The following is a 16831-nucleotide window of genomic DNA, read 5'->3' as shown; positions in this document are numbered from 1 at the left end:
AGAAAAAGTTAGAGAATTAATAATTTGCATGGAGTGTGATAGGAGTAATAGTAATAGTTTTATAATTAATTTAAGCACAGTGTAAAGAAATGAGTCGACTTCATTTTAAAATTCACCCTTTGTTATTCTATAATAATGTGGACTGTGTTTAACAATATTTATTTCTAGTTGCGTAGTTTTGTAAGTTCAGGGATGTTTTCTCCTTTTTTCCTAAGTCGCTGTACATAAACAAAAAATTCAAAAATATATATGGACAAGGGAAATCTTAATATTGCAGCAATTTTGACAATTTATGTTTGGCAATTTTCTAAATTGAAACAAATTTTTTGGGGGGAAAATTTTCTTCACAAGAATGACAAAGCAAAAACACTCAGCATGACACATCATGCAAATTGCTGCAATCCCTGCATTTATTAGCAAAACTCACAATCTAGAACTTTTAATATCTTTCTTTATTATCCACTGGACAATAAGTTTCCTGGCAGTAGGGAAAACAGAAAAAGTTGGATTATTGATAATTTATGCTAAATGGGGTATGATAGGAGTAAGTTGAAACAAATGTAATGCCAACTTTTACAATTCATGTCGAGAGACATGGTTGTAAATTCTTTCAACCTGATGATGATCTATAAGCTTGAAATCCAGATCTTTGAAAACTACTAATTGTGAGTAGGAACTATTTTTGAAAATAAAGATTGAGATTTTTTAAATAATTAATATAAGCATAGTATAAAGAAATGAGTCAACTTAATTTTAAAAACCACATTTTTTTCTTGTATAATAATATGGATTTATTGTCTCTAATATGGTATTTATTTATTCTAGCGGCATAATTTTGTCAAATTTAGAGATGTATTCTCCTTTTCTCCTCAGAGTATAATAGTTGTACATAAATAAACAATTCAACAAAATATATGTTTTTCACATTTTATATAATATATTATAATAATTTTATATATTATAATATTTTTTCCTTTTCTCCTCAGTCTTACAATGGCTGTATATATACAAACAAACAAATTCTCAAAAATGCCTAGACAAGGGAAAACTTGAAATTGCATCGTTGTACAATTTTGCCAATTTACAAATAGCAATTTTCTAATTTGAAATTAAGAGAGACAAAAAGACTCAGCATGACACATCACTCAAATTGCTGTAATCCCTGTACCTATTAGCGAAACATGCAATTTAGAACTTTCCACATCTTTCTTTATTATCTGCTGTATATACATTGTGGAAAAGAAAGACAGATTTCCAGGCATTAGGAAAACAAAACAAGTTAGAGAATTAACAATTTACATGGGGTATGATAGGAGTAATCGTAACAAATGTAATGTCGACTTTTACAATTCATGTCAAGAGATGTGGTTGTAAATTCCTTCAACCTGATGAGCTATAAGTTTGAAATCCGAATGATTGAAAACAACTAACTATGAGAAACGATCTTTTTATAAAGATTGTTATGATTTTATAATTAATATAGATTAGTGTCATTTTAAAATCAACACTGTTCTTTTATAATAATATGTATTTATTGTCTTTAATATGGAATTTATTTATTTTAGTGGCATAGTTTTGTAAGTTCAGAGATGTGTTTTCCTTTCCTCCTCAGAGTAAAATAGTTGTACACGAACAAAAAAATTCACCAAATATATTTTTTTCACACTTTGTTCTCCTTTAATGTTTTTTCCTTTCCTTCCCAGTCTTATAATGGCTGTATATGAACAAAAAAAAATTCTAAGGGAAAACTTGAAATTGCAACGTTGTACAATTTTGCCAATTTTTGTAAATTGAAATTAAAAAAGTTTTGAAAAATTTTCGTCACCAGAATGACAAAGCGAAAAGGCTCAGCATGACACATCAAGCAAATTGCTGTAATCCCTGTACCTACCTAACGACCAATTCCTGAAAACCCTGTATTAGCGAACATCACAATCTAGAACGTTCCAGATCTTTCTTTATTACCTACTGGATACAGTTATAAACTACACAGTTGTAAACTTCGTTTCTTTCATTTTTGTCCTGTTTTTAAAGATTTATACTAAAAATAATACAATATTTTTGATCTATTCTAATTCATATGTCAGGTAGGAGGTTCACTTCTGAACGGTTATTTTTTGATAATAGATACACGGCAATAACCTTCGAATTAATAAAAAAACTATTTAAATCCTTTTTCACTTTGACAGGGCTTGTTTGTCATTTTTCCCTCGAATGATTAAAGAATTGTCTTTGGACAGATAGAAAATACGATACACTGACAATTTTTCTTCAAGAGTACTTCTAGTCTAAAAAGCCATTCGGCCTAGGTGTTTTCGTGCGAAGGAAAATATTTCTATTTATATACAACTATTTAACAAGAAGATCGTATTTGTGGGTAGTAGAGGGAGAAAAGGTGACAGAACAGACCTCGGCTTCTCCTTCGAGACGTGCGCCGTTCTTCATACGAAGCTGTAGTTATTAAATGTTGCATACCTCTGTTGGACATGGACGAGGGGGAAGACGTCTACTTGCACATCTATGACCTATCAAGAGGAAAGGCAGCCGCACTGTCCCTACAATATCTAGGTGAGACAATTTATTTTACAACAACCAATATTTAAAAAAAGTTAGTCTTATTGGGGAAAAGAAAACTTCTTGTTCATGACACAAGTTTTTTTTTGTTTATAGTTCAACCCAATTTTCTCAGATCGTAAGATTTGGACTTAGCCCATAATCACTGACCTTGTCGAAATAGATTTTTTTTTTGGTACAAGTATTTCTGCACTTTTGTTTAAAACTGCCAAGATTAGGTCGTGTTCTTTGCCATCGTTCTTACGAACAAACTGCGAATCGAATTTCAGTGAATTCTACCTGGGAGGAAAAAATAAACTTTCTTAAAAACCGTATTCAAAGTTTATAGTTAACTTTTCAATTAATTAAGGTTTTGGTTGAGATAAAAAAGTCAGTGTCACAAGCGGGATTCGAACGCACGACCTTTGGCTATATACGCCGCTGCTCTACCACTTGAGCAATTGTGATTTCGATCCACTCGGACACTAACTTCCCATCTCAACCCCACCTTTTTGAATTTTCCCTCCTGTTTGCCATTTATTATCTCAACTGAAACATTAATTAATTGTAGAGTATTTATTTGGTCAAGCGGAACACGAAACGTAATAAAATTTATAGTTGACTTTTAACATGCTAAAATTTAAACTGTGACTCTTGGCTATGCAGGGTGAGGAACCCGTAGTTGGGTTGTTTCCGATCGGACGCGTTTTTCAATTTCAAATTTCCAGAAAAAAAAGTTGCGAAATTTTTTTTGTATGCGCTCTTGTTTTCATTAACATTCTGCTTATATAATTGCAAACTGTGATCTGGATTTTGGCTGGCGCCTATGACCAATATAACGTTCTTGTAGACTTTTTGTGTAGAATGATGATGAGCATTTAACTTAACGCTCAAAATCTTCATCGCTGCAAAACAAGTTTATTAATAGAACTACGGTGGCCAATGAACCAAAATGTACTTGTAGATTTCTTGCATAGTCTGATGAACATTTAATGCTTGAACTCTTCATCGCTGCAAAATCAGTTTAATAGTTGAACCACTGTGGCCAATAGAACCAAAATGTACTTGAAGATTTCTTGTACAGTCTGATGATGAGCATTTAACGCTCAAAGTTGTCATCGCTGCAAAATCAATTTATTAGTTGAACCACTGTGGCCAATAGAACCAAAATGTACTTGTAGATTTCTTGCATAGTCGGATGAACATTTAACGCTTGAAATTTTCATCGCTGCAAACCCAGTTTGTTAGTAGAACCATCCTCTTCAACTATTCTGTTTAGTATTTACATCAAAGTAAATTTTGTTTATTACAATTTATTTCTATTGTTGAAATTTTTTGGACAAGAATTCCAATAAATCCTGGATATTTTTGACCAAATACCTACTCAAGTACATATTTATGTTTTCTGTAGTTGCAAATGATTTTTAAATGGGCAAATAAAATTATAAATAAAATTGGGTGTCCAATTAATTGTACGACCACTTTTTTTGTCAAATTACTTTATTGAAATGATTTTCGGGCGCTCCCTCTGCTCCATTCTTCAGACTTTATACTTTGAAAACCATGTAACTCTGTTTGTCGCTGCAAAAGAGTTAAATGTGAAGAGGGGATGCAGAAAATCAATTCAATAGAGGAATTTACAAAATGTTCTATTAATTGGACACCTGAAGAAATTGAAAATGAAGAACAACCTGAAGAAGAATAGATTATGAAAAATAAAATTTTATACAAGCAAGGAGTAAAGGTTTGCACTTTTTTGTTAATTGTGCAGATTTTCAATCCAAAGTTTTGATTGATTTCAAATCATTAATGATAAATAGTAGATAAATTAATCTTATACAAATACACACACTTGTGTGGTTGCAATTTTTTTTATTTATATCAATACTTGGAATAAAGCTAATGGTTTTTCAAATCCAAAATATATTTATTTTATCATTTTTACAAGACAATAACAATTTTTTGCTTATTTTTTTGTTGGGTATTTTTCATCTGGATGTAAAAACTTCTTAAGCGTTTCCAATGTTTAATCAAAATGAAAGGTTAGAAAAGTTTAAGTTTTTATAATCCAGATAACAATTTTTTTGTTTAAAATTAGGGCAGATATACAATAACATCAAATATTTTCTATTGAAAGATCATAGAAACTGGGACGACTGAAACATCAAGGTTTTTGATGGAATATATTTCAAACCTGCCTCCTCTTTAGCCAATTTTTGTTTTCAGGTCACCTTTTTTGGGGAGGACCTTGAAATATATTCCTTCAAAAATCTCAATGTTTTAGTTGATAACATAAATTAAAATAATTTTAATTAATTAAACAATACCTTATGTTTAAATTGTATATACAAATATTTATAATTTTCAGTTCTGTAAAAAGTAAAGGCATTTCTTTCATACACAAAAGCTTAACATCCAACTCGTTGGGTATCGCAGATGAGGTATCAAACCATTTTTGATACCATTATCAATTAAAAATCTGTAGGATATGCTTGAAACCAGAAACACCGGCAAATAGTCCCACTACGTTTCCCTATTCAGTCCTTACTTGCTGGACGCTTATCATTTATCAGGCAAAAGAAAATGAAATGTGTCATAATGTATAACTATGTTATTATTAAGAGCTTATAAACTTTTTGTATTAAGGTCGTTTCTTAAAAATTATAACAAAACAAACGAGTGATTTGTGGGTGTTATAGCCAATAAAACAAGACTAAATGCTTAAAAATTAGTAATTTGGACAAATTACTTGTTTGTGTATATGACCACAGTCATCAACCATTGATAAAATAACATAACATTACATCACAAAAATATATCTTTTGGATATAAATAATAATTCTTTATTCACAGCATGCTGTCAAGACTGCCGTTATAAAATATTTGCTGTATATTATTTAAAAACTGTTACTTAATATGTTAGTGAGATTTCATTTTAGAAAAAAAAATGTACTTAATTCATAAAATAGATTGTGTTAAATATATGTATTATATATACATTTAATAGTAGAAAATAAATGTGATAATGATGAACGAGCATTGTAGCATCATCATACTAAAGTTTCTTGCTGAGCTCAATAAGAACCAGGTTAATTTTGCGTTTCAACGAATTGCCCAATATAAATGTATATTTTTAAAAATATTTACTTTGGTTTAGAACCAAAACATTCGTTTGTAGGTGGAATAATACTCAAAAGAGAATAATTAACGTTGTTATTAATAAGTTTGAAATATACGTTGTTGACTATTTTTGTTCTTAATACTATTTTTAACCCTTTAATTGCCAGTTTCATATGTTTTTTTCTTCTTTTTTTCGAAACTGTTGGCTTGCTCTTTTAGAATTAGAGTTTTGAGGTTGAAAATTTAAACGGTTTTTGAGTTTAAAACACAGGAAAATCCTGTAAATTAATTTTAAAAACCAGATATTTATAGTTTGAACAATGAATTTATTTAAAAAAAATATCATAATGTGACAAAACTTTACTCATAGTTTTTAATGTTTACAGTTTTTTTTTAATTTTGTTTTTTAGTTTTTATTGTATTGTGAATATTATATACACTGTAAGTGATGTATGTGAAAGATTTAAAACTATTTTTTCTTTATTTTTTCCCACCAACCTTCTTTTTTTTATACATTAGTCTAAAATACGCAATTGCGCAAATGCTTTTCTAGTAATAACATGACGTTAATGTATCCATGTAAATAAATACAAATAAAATTTGGCACCTTTTCAGCCTTCATACGTCATACAGTGTTTGGGTCTTATTTACATATTTTATTAAAATAAACAATACAAACAGAAAAAACCAGACTGCATTATAATTTAATTTTTGTTTCCAGATAAAGTAATTGAAGGAATATGGCACACAGGGGTTGTTGTTTTTGGACGTGAATACTCATTTGGGAGTGGCGGCATTGCAATGGCCCTGCCGGTAAGTTTATAAGTAAATTTACTATAAATAAAATAACTACTATTGCATTCTTTAGTCAAATTTCATCATTTGTATTTAGGAATCACAATTGTATGTATTTTTGTATTAAAATAGATTTTTAAAAAGTATAGACATTATAGGGTTCACTAAATGTTCATTTATAACTGTGTTGTTCTAAGGTTCAGGTTGTTGACCCCAGGATTCTTTTGTTGCACCTGGCTAGAGAGCTGTCTCATGTATTTCTATAAATGTTGTGTTTATTTCTTGTTAAAGGGCAACCTATCAATCTCTGTCTCTCATCCTTGTAATATGGTTTGAAAGAATAATATAAACAGGTCTCACAAAAAAGTTTATTTTAACTTTTATTTGCAACCTGCTAGGCGTTATTTTCTTTCGAACCGACCTGCCTAGGAAAGTTGGTCCTTTATATAGAGACCATAGCTAGAAAATTAATTTATTCATTCTATTCTATATTTCTCATTATCCTTTTTTTTTCGTACCAGGATAAAATTATTCTTGAAATCATTAAATAGTAGAATCAAGCCTTTATTTTGTACTTTTTATTTAACTTGAATATCCCTGTTAAATAATCTTGGCATTGTTAATCAATTAATCACTTTTGTATAGAATAAAATTGGAAAGATTGTGTTTTTAATGAATTTTTTTTCCAGTAAAGTTGGGTGAGTATTTTCAACTTCTCAAAGAATGAAAATTACTAAAGGCTTGATGTTTAAGCATACAGGTTGTAGGATAATTTTACAATTTTGAAAAGAAAACATCTTCCTGTTTTTGTTTTTTTAATTGGTTTTTTATTTTTTTTATTGGCCTTATGATCTTGCATATTAGCCATAGTACGAATTCTTGTGTGTTCAAATTGGGGGTTATCGGGAAAAAAGGGCCAGAGGCGATGGTGGGAATCGAACTCGGCTACTGCGGTCCCCTATCTTCCTCAGTTAATTAGGAGTGTGTTCAGAGTGCAATAAGTGTCCTTGAAGGCCCTCAAGGATTAAGTATGTCTGCTTCTCTTTATTATTGCTATATTGACTTACCTAATTTCATAAATTATAAAATATTGCAAATATTGCTCCCATAATCTTTATGCATACAACTCCAACATTTACCTTTCCTTTCCATTTTCTAACTCACAAGCTGTAATTGTAAGAATTCATGTGGTCATAAATTCAATTAGCCACTGAAGTAAAATGGGCTTAACCTTAACTTAGAAAAGTCCCAGGCTATGGTGTTTAGATGCTGTTCCCTCCTCCAAACCTTACCTTTCATCCCTCTGTTGACTGTTCGTAATCACCCTATTTTTTTCTGTCCTACTTTCAAGAACTTTGAGATTTTTCCTTATCTTGGAAAGCTCATATTTCCCAGATCCCCTGTTGTCTCTTTTCTACCTAGCATCGGTTCCGTCATGCCAGCTACTTTCTTCCCATCAGTACCGGTAAATTCAATCCCCTCTCTTATTCTTTCCCACTTTGACAAAAGATGTGTTGTGCACAGGGACTCACTGGGAAGCTGGATGATAGACTTAAGCACTCAATGAATTGCTTTGTACGCTTTATCTTAATGGCTCCCCAATGAGATCGCACTCCATTGGTTATACCTTTCTTACCGCAGGCTTGAACTTCCTTGGCTCTCTTCCTTTACAAAATGGTATCTTCCCACAACTCTCCCATATATATGATTTCCTATCCTTTAGGTCTGCAGTACACTACTGTCATACTCGTTCTCACCCTGATGATCTCTATCCCTCTAAACACAGAACTACCGCTTTCATTCTTTCTTCTCTATTTTATCCTCTATGCATCTTTCCTTTCAACCTTTAAACCCGTCTTTTACTTGCTGTCACTTAGCACTAGTTGCCTTAATTGTTAAATTATTATAAAATTATTTGTATGATTAAATTTAATTGTCCTTTTTAAATTACATTTCTTAAGTACATTTCTGGTTTGTTTATAATGTAGGTGTTTTTTAAATAGGCCCTTTTGTATTTGTGTTGGGCACCAGTCTAGACACAGCTCTATTCTGTAATTTTGCTATACAAGGAGGATCAAAGCGCAAGAATAAAGATATTGTTTCTTTTTTCTTTCAATAACTTCTGATTGATAATCATTTTATAAGACAAATTATGACAGAATATAAAGCTCATCACAAACCTGTCGGAGTTAAGATGGTTTCTCAAACTCCAGGACTAGTTACTCTATTTAAATTATATGTCTTGGCTAAAGAAGGATGATGAGCTGTGCATGCTTTGCAATTTAAACATTCGAGAAAAATGATATCACTTCTTGGATGTACATCCACAACTCGAGTTAAGAACCACTTACTTAGGCAAGAAAGACCTGCCGAGGGAAGAAATTCTTTCATTTTTAACTGATGTTCGTCCTTTAATTTATACACTCGGCACGCCTTGTGAGTGAGATGTGAGTGGCTGTCAGATATGTCGAGTCCCTCACATCGTTTTCTATTGTAAAATGACCATTTTATTAATTATATATAAAAAGACTGTATACATTGTACATTAGTCAATCTTGCAATTTTTTAAGTATGAGTTTTTAATTTTTTTTTTAAATAGTATTTTATTTCTGTTTTTTCTTGCGACAAATTGCACAGATGGCTAAGCCATTGCTTTGAGTCAAAAAGTGTATTATTTCCTTTTGTAATCTTGTAATAAAGTTTTATTATTATTACTTAAATATAGTATTTAATGGGGGGGATGTGTCGGCAATTTAAGACATTTTGACTCATTAATAAAAATAAACTGTTGCAATCAATTATTTGCGTTAAAAAAGATTGCAACTTCATTAACCGTTACGAAATGCAACATAAATACATCGGGAGAATCTGTCTTGTATGTAATATAAGCCAACTAAATTTAGAACTGTTAAAAATATCAGTTCGCTTCTTTGGTGAGTTAACCCCACCCTGGCCGGTCTATGAGTCTCACTCTTTTAAACAAACTCTTATGCTGAGGTTCTTATTTAATTGGTATTAAAAAAAATTTCTCTCGATTAAAGTAAGTTTTTTTTCAATTACATTGTTTTGTTTCTGTACTAATTATGACTATGAAAATTAAAAGTGATTATACAGTACTAATGTTGGTAATTTTATCTGGCCACATGGTCACCACTTTTCTCACCATTTTTCAGCTTATATTTATATATTTACCAAAACTTTATATGTTTATCAAACCTTATTACAGGCATCCCTTGACATTCCCGTGCAACAGTTGAAACTTGGAACAACTTATTTACCAAAAGACGTTGTCGACAGCTACATACAAGAATTGGGCCAGACTGAATTCAAGTAAATTGCATTCTTCCAAAGTACACCTATTGTTACTTTTAATTTTTGAAAAATATATATATATTCTTACAATTTCAGAGGGTCAGACTATGATCTGTTGAAGCATAATTGCAATAACTTTTCTGACACCCTCGCCCAGTTCTTGGTGGGAACAGGAATCCCCGAGTATATTTTAAACCTACCTAACGAAATATTGAACTCGTAAGTATACTATATTTTTTGTTTAGTTAATAAAATTATAAAATGTATTTTAAAAAAAAACCTCTGATAAATTTAATGTGGCTATTTTCCATCCAATTAAGAATAATTGTTAAAAGAAAAAATTGTGTCTCTAAAAAATTTAAAATATTTTAAACACTTTTAAAACCCTTGATATTTCTTTTAGACATGTACAAAAATTTGTCTTGTTTTCTTTTTCTGGCTCTGATCCATCAGCTTATATTTCATACTATCATGGATCAATAATTTGCACACAGACATTTTGCACAAACTCAATTAATTGTTATTCAGTTGTATTGAATAATAATGATAATTATGAATTAGGTAATTAAAAAAGAACAGAGGGGCAAAAGGATGGTTTAACAGAAGGAAAACACATATAGTTGTTTAGAAACTTGCATTTTAAAAGAAACAACCTTAAAAATCCTCTTCCAGTTAAAATTTAAATGATAAATATAATATATTAATTACAGTTTTTATAGTCTTGATGATACATCTTCAAAAGCCTCGAATTGAATTCAGCTTCTTGCCATTTTTTATTTTTAATTCTGTCAATATTTATGTATTACTTGTGGGCCGACAAACATCAAGTGGTTGTCGCCGGTCCAATAGTGGTGTTAATATTTTTTTATTTTCTCTAGATGAAAAATTTAATGAAATGTAGATTTTTGATGTTTCGGCAACTTGTGTCATTTTCAAGAAATATTAATTATAAAATTTACATTTTTTAGTATTTAATATTTTTAGTGTAAACTAAACTTTAAAAAAATTAAATTTTATACAAACTTTTTTACAGAATTAAAATATTTCTTGAAAACGTCAAAAAACTGTATTTTCATTAAAAACCACCTTAAACAATTGGCCTAAAATATAAAAAAATAAAAAGGACAATTTTCATATATAAAAATAAAAAAGAAGAGCAACAACAATGAAAAAAAGAAGAGTACAATTTTTAATTAATTAGTTGAGATGTGTCAAGTGGAATTTGAACCCATGACCTTTGGCTCAATATGCCGCTGCCCTAACCACTTGAGCTATCATGACTTCTTTTCATCTCAACAAAGACTTTAGATTAAAAGTATAATTAATTAAGGTAGTTAATATGGTCAATTATGACTAGTAAATACATACAAAAAAAAATTTTTTTTTACTTACAAGTCAATGGTTTATTCTCAACAAATCAAAATTTGTAGACCCTAAAAGACACTATTTTTTGCTTTGTGTTGCCACATCTAGACTCAAGGAATAATACTATAATAATAAACTATCGTTTTATTAGTATTAAACTTAACATCATTTTGGCCATTTTTCCCCTCTGTACTCTATGCAATTTATTTAATATTAGTTTTTAATAAAATCAATGTTTATACGTTATAGTTATAAAAAATAAATATTTATTTTGGCAGGCCCCTGTTACCAATTTTAGGAAATCTTGCATTCGAATTAATCAAGAGTTCACCGATAATTCTACAAGATAGTCGAAGGGAGCTTTCCCCTGATTTTCAACAGTTGAATTCAGAAATCGAAGAGAGCAGGTAAGATTAGTTTTTAATTATATTTCGGCTCTTTAGTTATTCACAAAATGGAAGTACTTCCATCTTTCAACCATGACCACTGATAAGTCAGCCGATTCTGCCAATTGATTGAACGGCCATTTGTGCCAAGAGGCGAATGTAGCAGCCATTGGCATTTTATTAATTTTAAATTTTTTTCTTTCTTTTAATGTTTAAACTTGTACTGTTTAAATATGGGAGCCGTTTTTATTTGTTGACGAATTTTCAAGGCGTCGTTCATTGGTTCTGACGGACAAGCGGAATGCGCTAAAAGAGAAATTAGCAAAAAGAGAAAGGAAGAAGAACAAAAAGAGGAGGAAAGAGGAAAGGTGATTGTGTTCGTTGCTTTCCAATTTTGTCGTTTGGAATGTTTGAATTGTTCTGTTCTATTCGCTGTAAAAATTGTTATGAATAATCCTTAAAATATAGGGACTTTTTTGAGGGGTCAAATGTCAATGTTATTCTAATGCATAGATTGATTTCTTCTAATACATACTAACCATTTTTATAATTTCAAATAAACATGCTTATAAAAGTTGGCTTACCATTTAATTAAATGGTAAAATTTATGAGATAACAATATTTACATATTAAAAAAATAATGAACTTTTTGAAATGTAAGGCAAACTATGGGTCTAAAAATAACATAGTTTTTGACTTTTGAACAGTTAAACCACAACTTACAATTTTTTATTACAACTCCAGGATAAATGGTTTTAACAAACTTATAACAACCTTATTTTATTATAAATAAAATAATCAGAAACTATTTGCATTCATTTGGTTTACTTTGGTAATTATCCTTCCATATAACATCACGTTTTAAAAAATAAATAAAATAAAGTGATTCTGCCTGGAAAAGACTTACCTACTTTTGAAGAAAAACTACATCATTCATTTACCTTTTGGTAGTAGTAAAATAATTCTGTCAAGAGGTCTTAATCATAAAACTACTTGTTGGATGTCATGGACGAGGACAGTACCACATTACTATACTTTTTTTATATAATGTTTAATTAAAATACCATAGGGTAAGGGATTCAAACCCAGAACCACTAGCATGGCAAATATGAGTTTGGATGCCCTAATGCCATCGCAGTCCCCCTGGCAGACTGTGCCCCATAGTTTATTTTCATTTTATCCTCATATAAACTATTCATTTGGGAAAACTTTTTTTAAAAAGTTCAATTTTCAACAATTAACTTTTAATTTTGTTTTTAGAAGTGAAAGATATAACGGTAGGATGTCTGAACCAGTTGAAGTTGCCCAACAGCAGGAAGTTGATCCTTCCGTGCGGATTGCCGAAAACCTTGCCGAAGAGGAAAGACTAGAAAGAGAGGAAAGAAAGAAAAACCGAGAGCCTCCAATCGTTTATAAAGACGCTGTTGATGTATGCAAAAAAAGAATTAAACTTTTTATTATATTTTGTTGTAACATTGTAAATTTTTTCGACAGGTTCATATCGAGTTTGATGCTTTGGTGGGGCTAATTGATGGAAAGTTAAACGAGGAAGAACAACAGTCGCTTGAAGAACTACATCAATATATGCTTCAAGATGAAGGCTCGTGGGCTCTTGGTGATTCTTTCTTAGTATTCATAGGTAAATTTTTATTTTATTTGTATGTTTTGATTATTTATTAAACATACTTATTTTTGAAATTTTTGTTTAAAGGGAGATTGCTCACAGACCCTTCTCTTGGCGATGAAGCAAGTATGAGATGTTTGAATGTTTTGTCTGCAGCTGCTTTAAAAGATGACGTTATTCTTATGCTGCATCAAGATAGACGGCAACATATTCTCATGAACTATGCTCATGATGTCGATCGTCTTCCTCTTCCACAACAGCGAAGCCTTACATTATTTGTATGTAATTGTTTTGCAATAAATATTAATCAGAATTATTAAAGTAAAATATTTTTGTAGATTTGTAACTTATTTGAGAATAGTGGAAGTTCTGAGTGGCTGTTGTATATATCAGAATGGTCTTATAATAATATGCAGATATCTAATATTCGAGTGACGACCAAAGTAGCCGTTAATGCTCTTTTGTCTGAAGATGAAGAGATGCGAGACCGCGGAACGGCCATAATATACAACCTGGCTACGAAGGAGGTAAAAACTGTGGTCTGTATTCAAACAAAAAATGTATGAATGACATTTTGTCTTGATTGCACTTTTTGAACAAAACTAATCAAGAGTCCTTAGAACATTTTATTTCAATGGAAATTATGGGCTGCCTTCAGTGTGATATAGTTTAGTAATTGCTGTTTCTATGCAGTTTCTAATTCTGGGTTACAGAAAATGATGAAGAATAGTAAACTAAGGCAACTCCTCCCACCCGGTTCACGTTCTAAGGTAGCCCAAAGATATAAAACATTCCCATGTAATAAATGCTTCATTAAAATGTAAATTACTTATTTTATTTTTAAAATACATACTTTGATGTAACACAGTCTGACATCAGTATTATTTTTACATAACAATAGAAATTTTGAGCTTATTTTTACACCTCATTAGCACGATTATGTAAATAAGAACATCATACCCTATGAGTTTTTATAAAAGATTAATTTTACTTGTATTTTTATGCTGCCTAATTTTATTGTAAAACTAAGTATGGTTCCAAAGGCACATAGAATCATCTAATTAATTCAGCCTGGTGGCCACCTTTTTTTTCTAATTGTAAAGCCCTATTTTTTCACACATGATCATGTGGCTGGTTAAAAAAAAAGGGGAGTAATTGAAAATTTAATTCAGTAAAATACGAAAATGTAATTTGTGTTGATGTTTTAAACCTAAGTTTAAATTACACGATAAATTGAAATTGACGGGTTCTGAAGGAAAACTTCAATATCTCCAGAATGAATCCTTTTTAAAAAAGAATTGAACTCCACACTCACTCCATCATTCATAATTTCTATGAATCAATGAAGTTTTGAGTTTTTGGTATCATTTTTTTTTTAGATTCAAAAGGACTTACTTTCAGACGTGTGAAAATAATCAACCCCAATTTGTTCTGGTAATGTTAACAAAAGGAGAAAAACGAAACTTTAATTGAATAAAATATCAAAATTTAATTTATGATTTTTTTTTAAGTTTAATTTTAAATAACAAATTGATGAATTTTTGAATTTCTAGAATCATTTTTTGAAGAATGGCTCAAAATGTGTGAAAAAAATTCATCCTCCAAACTTTACTTACATAGAAAAATACAAATTTTATTAATTTTTGAGGATGACTTTTTTTTTAAATGAAATGAAATTTTCAATTTTCTCCTTTTTCAACAGTTAAACTTAGCAATTGAAATGATTGAGTTCTGAACGGAAACTAAAATATCTCCAGAACAAATTGACAAATTTTTTGAGTTTGTGGTGAACGTGAGGAAAAAACTCCTCATCAAATTGTAATTTTTCTATAAAGGCATTTTTTGAGGATGATTTTTTTCACACATTTTGAATGTCCTTTCCATTCTGAAAAAAAAGATACTAGAAACTAAAAAATTCATCGATTGGTCATTTAAAATTCCAAATGAAAACTTCAATATCTACAGAACAAATTGAAGTTTTGAGTCAGGTATTTTTTTAGAATGGAAAGGATTTTAAAATGTATGAAAATAATTAATCCAATTTGCATTTTCCTATGTTAAATGCTTTAACACATTCACCAGAAACTCAAAAAATCACCACTTCATTTTAGAGGTATTGTTTTTTGCTTTTCCCTTTTTTCCCACGCATTTTAAAAGTTCTTTCCATTCTAAAAAAAAATGATAAATTGAAATTATCGAGTTCTTAAGGAAAATACAACATTTCTCCAGAACGAATCGATGAATTTTGAGATTCTGGTATCATTGTTTTTAGAAAGGAAAGGACTTCCAAAATCTGTGTGAAAAAAAAGTTAATCACCAGGTCTGTTTAATGGGCCAATTTGTTAAAATTCTAATAGCACCCTTCTATGTGAAAAATTACCTTTGAGACCACAATTAAATGTACCATAAAATGGGTAGCATAAAAATAAAAGACCATATTTTTTATAAAAACCCACACGGTATATACTTAAATTAGAAATAAAGCCTCTTATTTTCACTTTTTGTAGATGATAGTTCTTAGTTTGTTCAAGCTTTCAAAAATTAAAGTGAACACTAGACAGGAGCAAAAGAATTGATGAGCTTTTTAACTCGATTGAGCTTTTGCATTTGCATTTATATTGTTTATTATTATATTTAATAATGGTCTAATTTGTCTTTTCTTTATTGACCTTAAATTTAACAAAAATAACAATTATAATTGCTATTTACCATTTTAAGAGGTAAAATTTTAAAAAGTTATTTTTAAAATGTTTTGATGAATTATCTCACTAATCTTTTTTTGATTGGTATTACTGTATCATGATTTTTTTTTTTTTAAACAAACATGGTAATTCTAGGTTTTTGATGATGTCGCTGTGGAGCTGACGATGGCCATCCTTCAGTTCCTCAATGGGTCACCGCCTGAACCGCAACTTTTCCGGTGTCTCAAGGCAATGGCGAGATTCTGTCAGATCTCCGCTCAGGACGTACCCCAGCTGATTCAGATGATAGGTCCTCAACCTTCAAAATTCAAGGGCCAATCGGAAAGAAATGATGCCCTCATCGACGAGATAACAAAAAAGCTCAGATAATGAATTTCAAAGTGACTTTTTTACCCTTTGTTCTACAATAATCTCTGTCGGAGAAAACAAGTGAAAAAAATTGTACTAAAGCTATTAACAACTATTTTAAAATTCAAGTATTTAACTTATTTCCTATAGTAATTACAATACATATCATAGCTCCAACAAGGATTTATTCGAGAAAAAAAATTAACTTTTCATGCTAAAAAATATTTCCAAATATTAAATTAGCGATTGCAATAAATTTAGTCATTTGTTTAAAATAAAAATATTCTATAAGACGGCTTTAATTATAATGTGTGGTGATTAGTGACCGTTAATTGATAATTATTCAGAAATCACAGACCGCTGAATAATTATTTAATTATAATATTTATTCTCAATTTATTTGGTTAATTATTTTGACAAAATATGCTTCCAAGGAAATCATGCTTTTTTTAAAATTATATATGACAAAACATTTGTTACTCTAATAAATAGGTTTTCCTCATTTTGTAAAATTGTGTGAATCTTTGGAATTGAATTTACTTTCAGTTATTGTACATATTTGGTTTTTATAAAAATAAACGCTATGTTCATTTAACGAATTTTCTTGTCTGTATTTCTCCATTGTT

At 30.1% G+C, this 16831-nt stretch overlaps 1 protein-coding gene across 5 annotated transcripts; it reads left to right on the top strand.

Annotated features, from left to right (window-relative positions):
• The first annotated feature begins 1918 nt into the window (after positions 1-1918).
• Positions 1919-16333, top strand: LOC106663816. 5 transcript variants are annotated; one of them, XM_014388913.2, is made up of 13 exons: positions 1920-2087; positions 2190-2568; positions 6395-6486; positions 9695-9798; positions 9877-9999; positions 11424-11552; positions 11801-11899; positions 12792-12960; positions 13026-13170; positions 13243-13433; positions 13494-13682; positions 13869-13925; positions 15993-16333. In XM_014388913.2, exons 2-13 carry the CDS (start codon positions 2487-2489, stop codon positions 16224-16226), a joined length of 1614 nt encoding a protein of 537 aa, XP_014244399.1. In that variant the 5' UTR covers positions 1920-2087; positions 2190-2486; the 3' UTR covers positions 16227-16333. The 5 variants fall into 5 exon arrangements, with proteins under 5 accessions (XP_014244423.1, XP_014244399.1, XP_014244416.1 ...); XM_014388937.2 differs by lacking the exon at positions 11801-11899 and having other exon boundaries at positions 1919-2568; XM_014388930.2 differs by lacking the exon at positions 13869-13925 and having other exon boundaries at positions 1925-2568.
• Positions 16334-16831: the final 498 nt, after the last annotated feature.

Source organism: Cimex lectularius, unplaced genomic scaffold, assembly GCF_000648675.2.
Source record: "Cimex lectularius strain Harlan isolate CLEC.00 unplaced genomic scaffold, Clec_2.1 scaffold1, whole genome shotgun sequence".
NCBI classification, from domain to species: Eukaryota; Metazoa; Arthropoda; class Insecta; order Hemiptera; family Cimicidae; genus Cimex; species Cimex lectularius.
The sequence above is the reverse complement of the archived record's forward strand: the minus strand, read 5'-3'. Positions and strand labels throughout refer to the sequence as shown.

Excerpts from the sequence above, each read along its gene's own strand:
- LOC106663816 (XM_014388913.2), top strand. The coding sequence starts at position 2,487 with ATGGACGAGGGGGAAGACGTCTACTTGCACATCTATGACCTATCAAGA. Across the intron at positions 2,569-6,394 it reads ACTGTCCCTACAATATCTAG|ATAAAGTAATTGAAGGAATA; the intron begins GTGAGACAATTT and ends TTTTGTTTCCAG. Across the intron at positions 12,961-13,025 it reads TTTATAAAGACGCTGTTGAT|GTTCATATCGAGTTTGATGC; the intron begins GTATGCAAAAAA and ends TTTTTTCGACAG.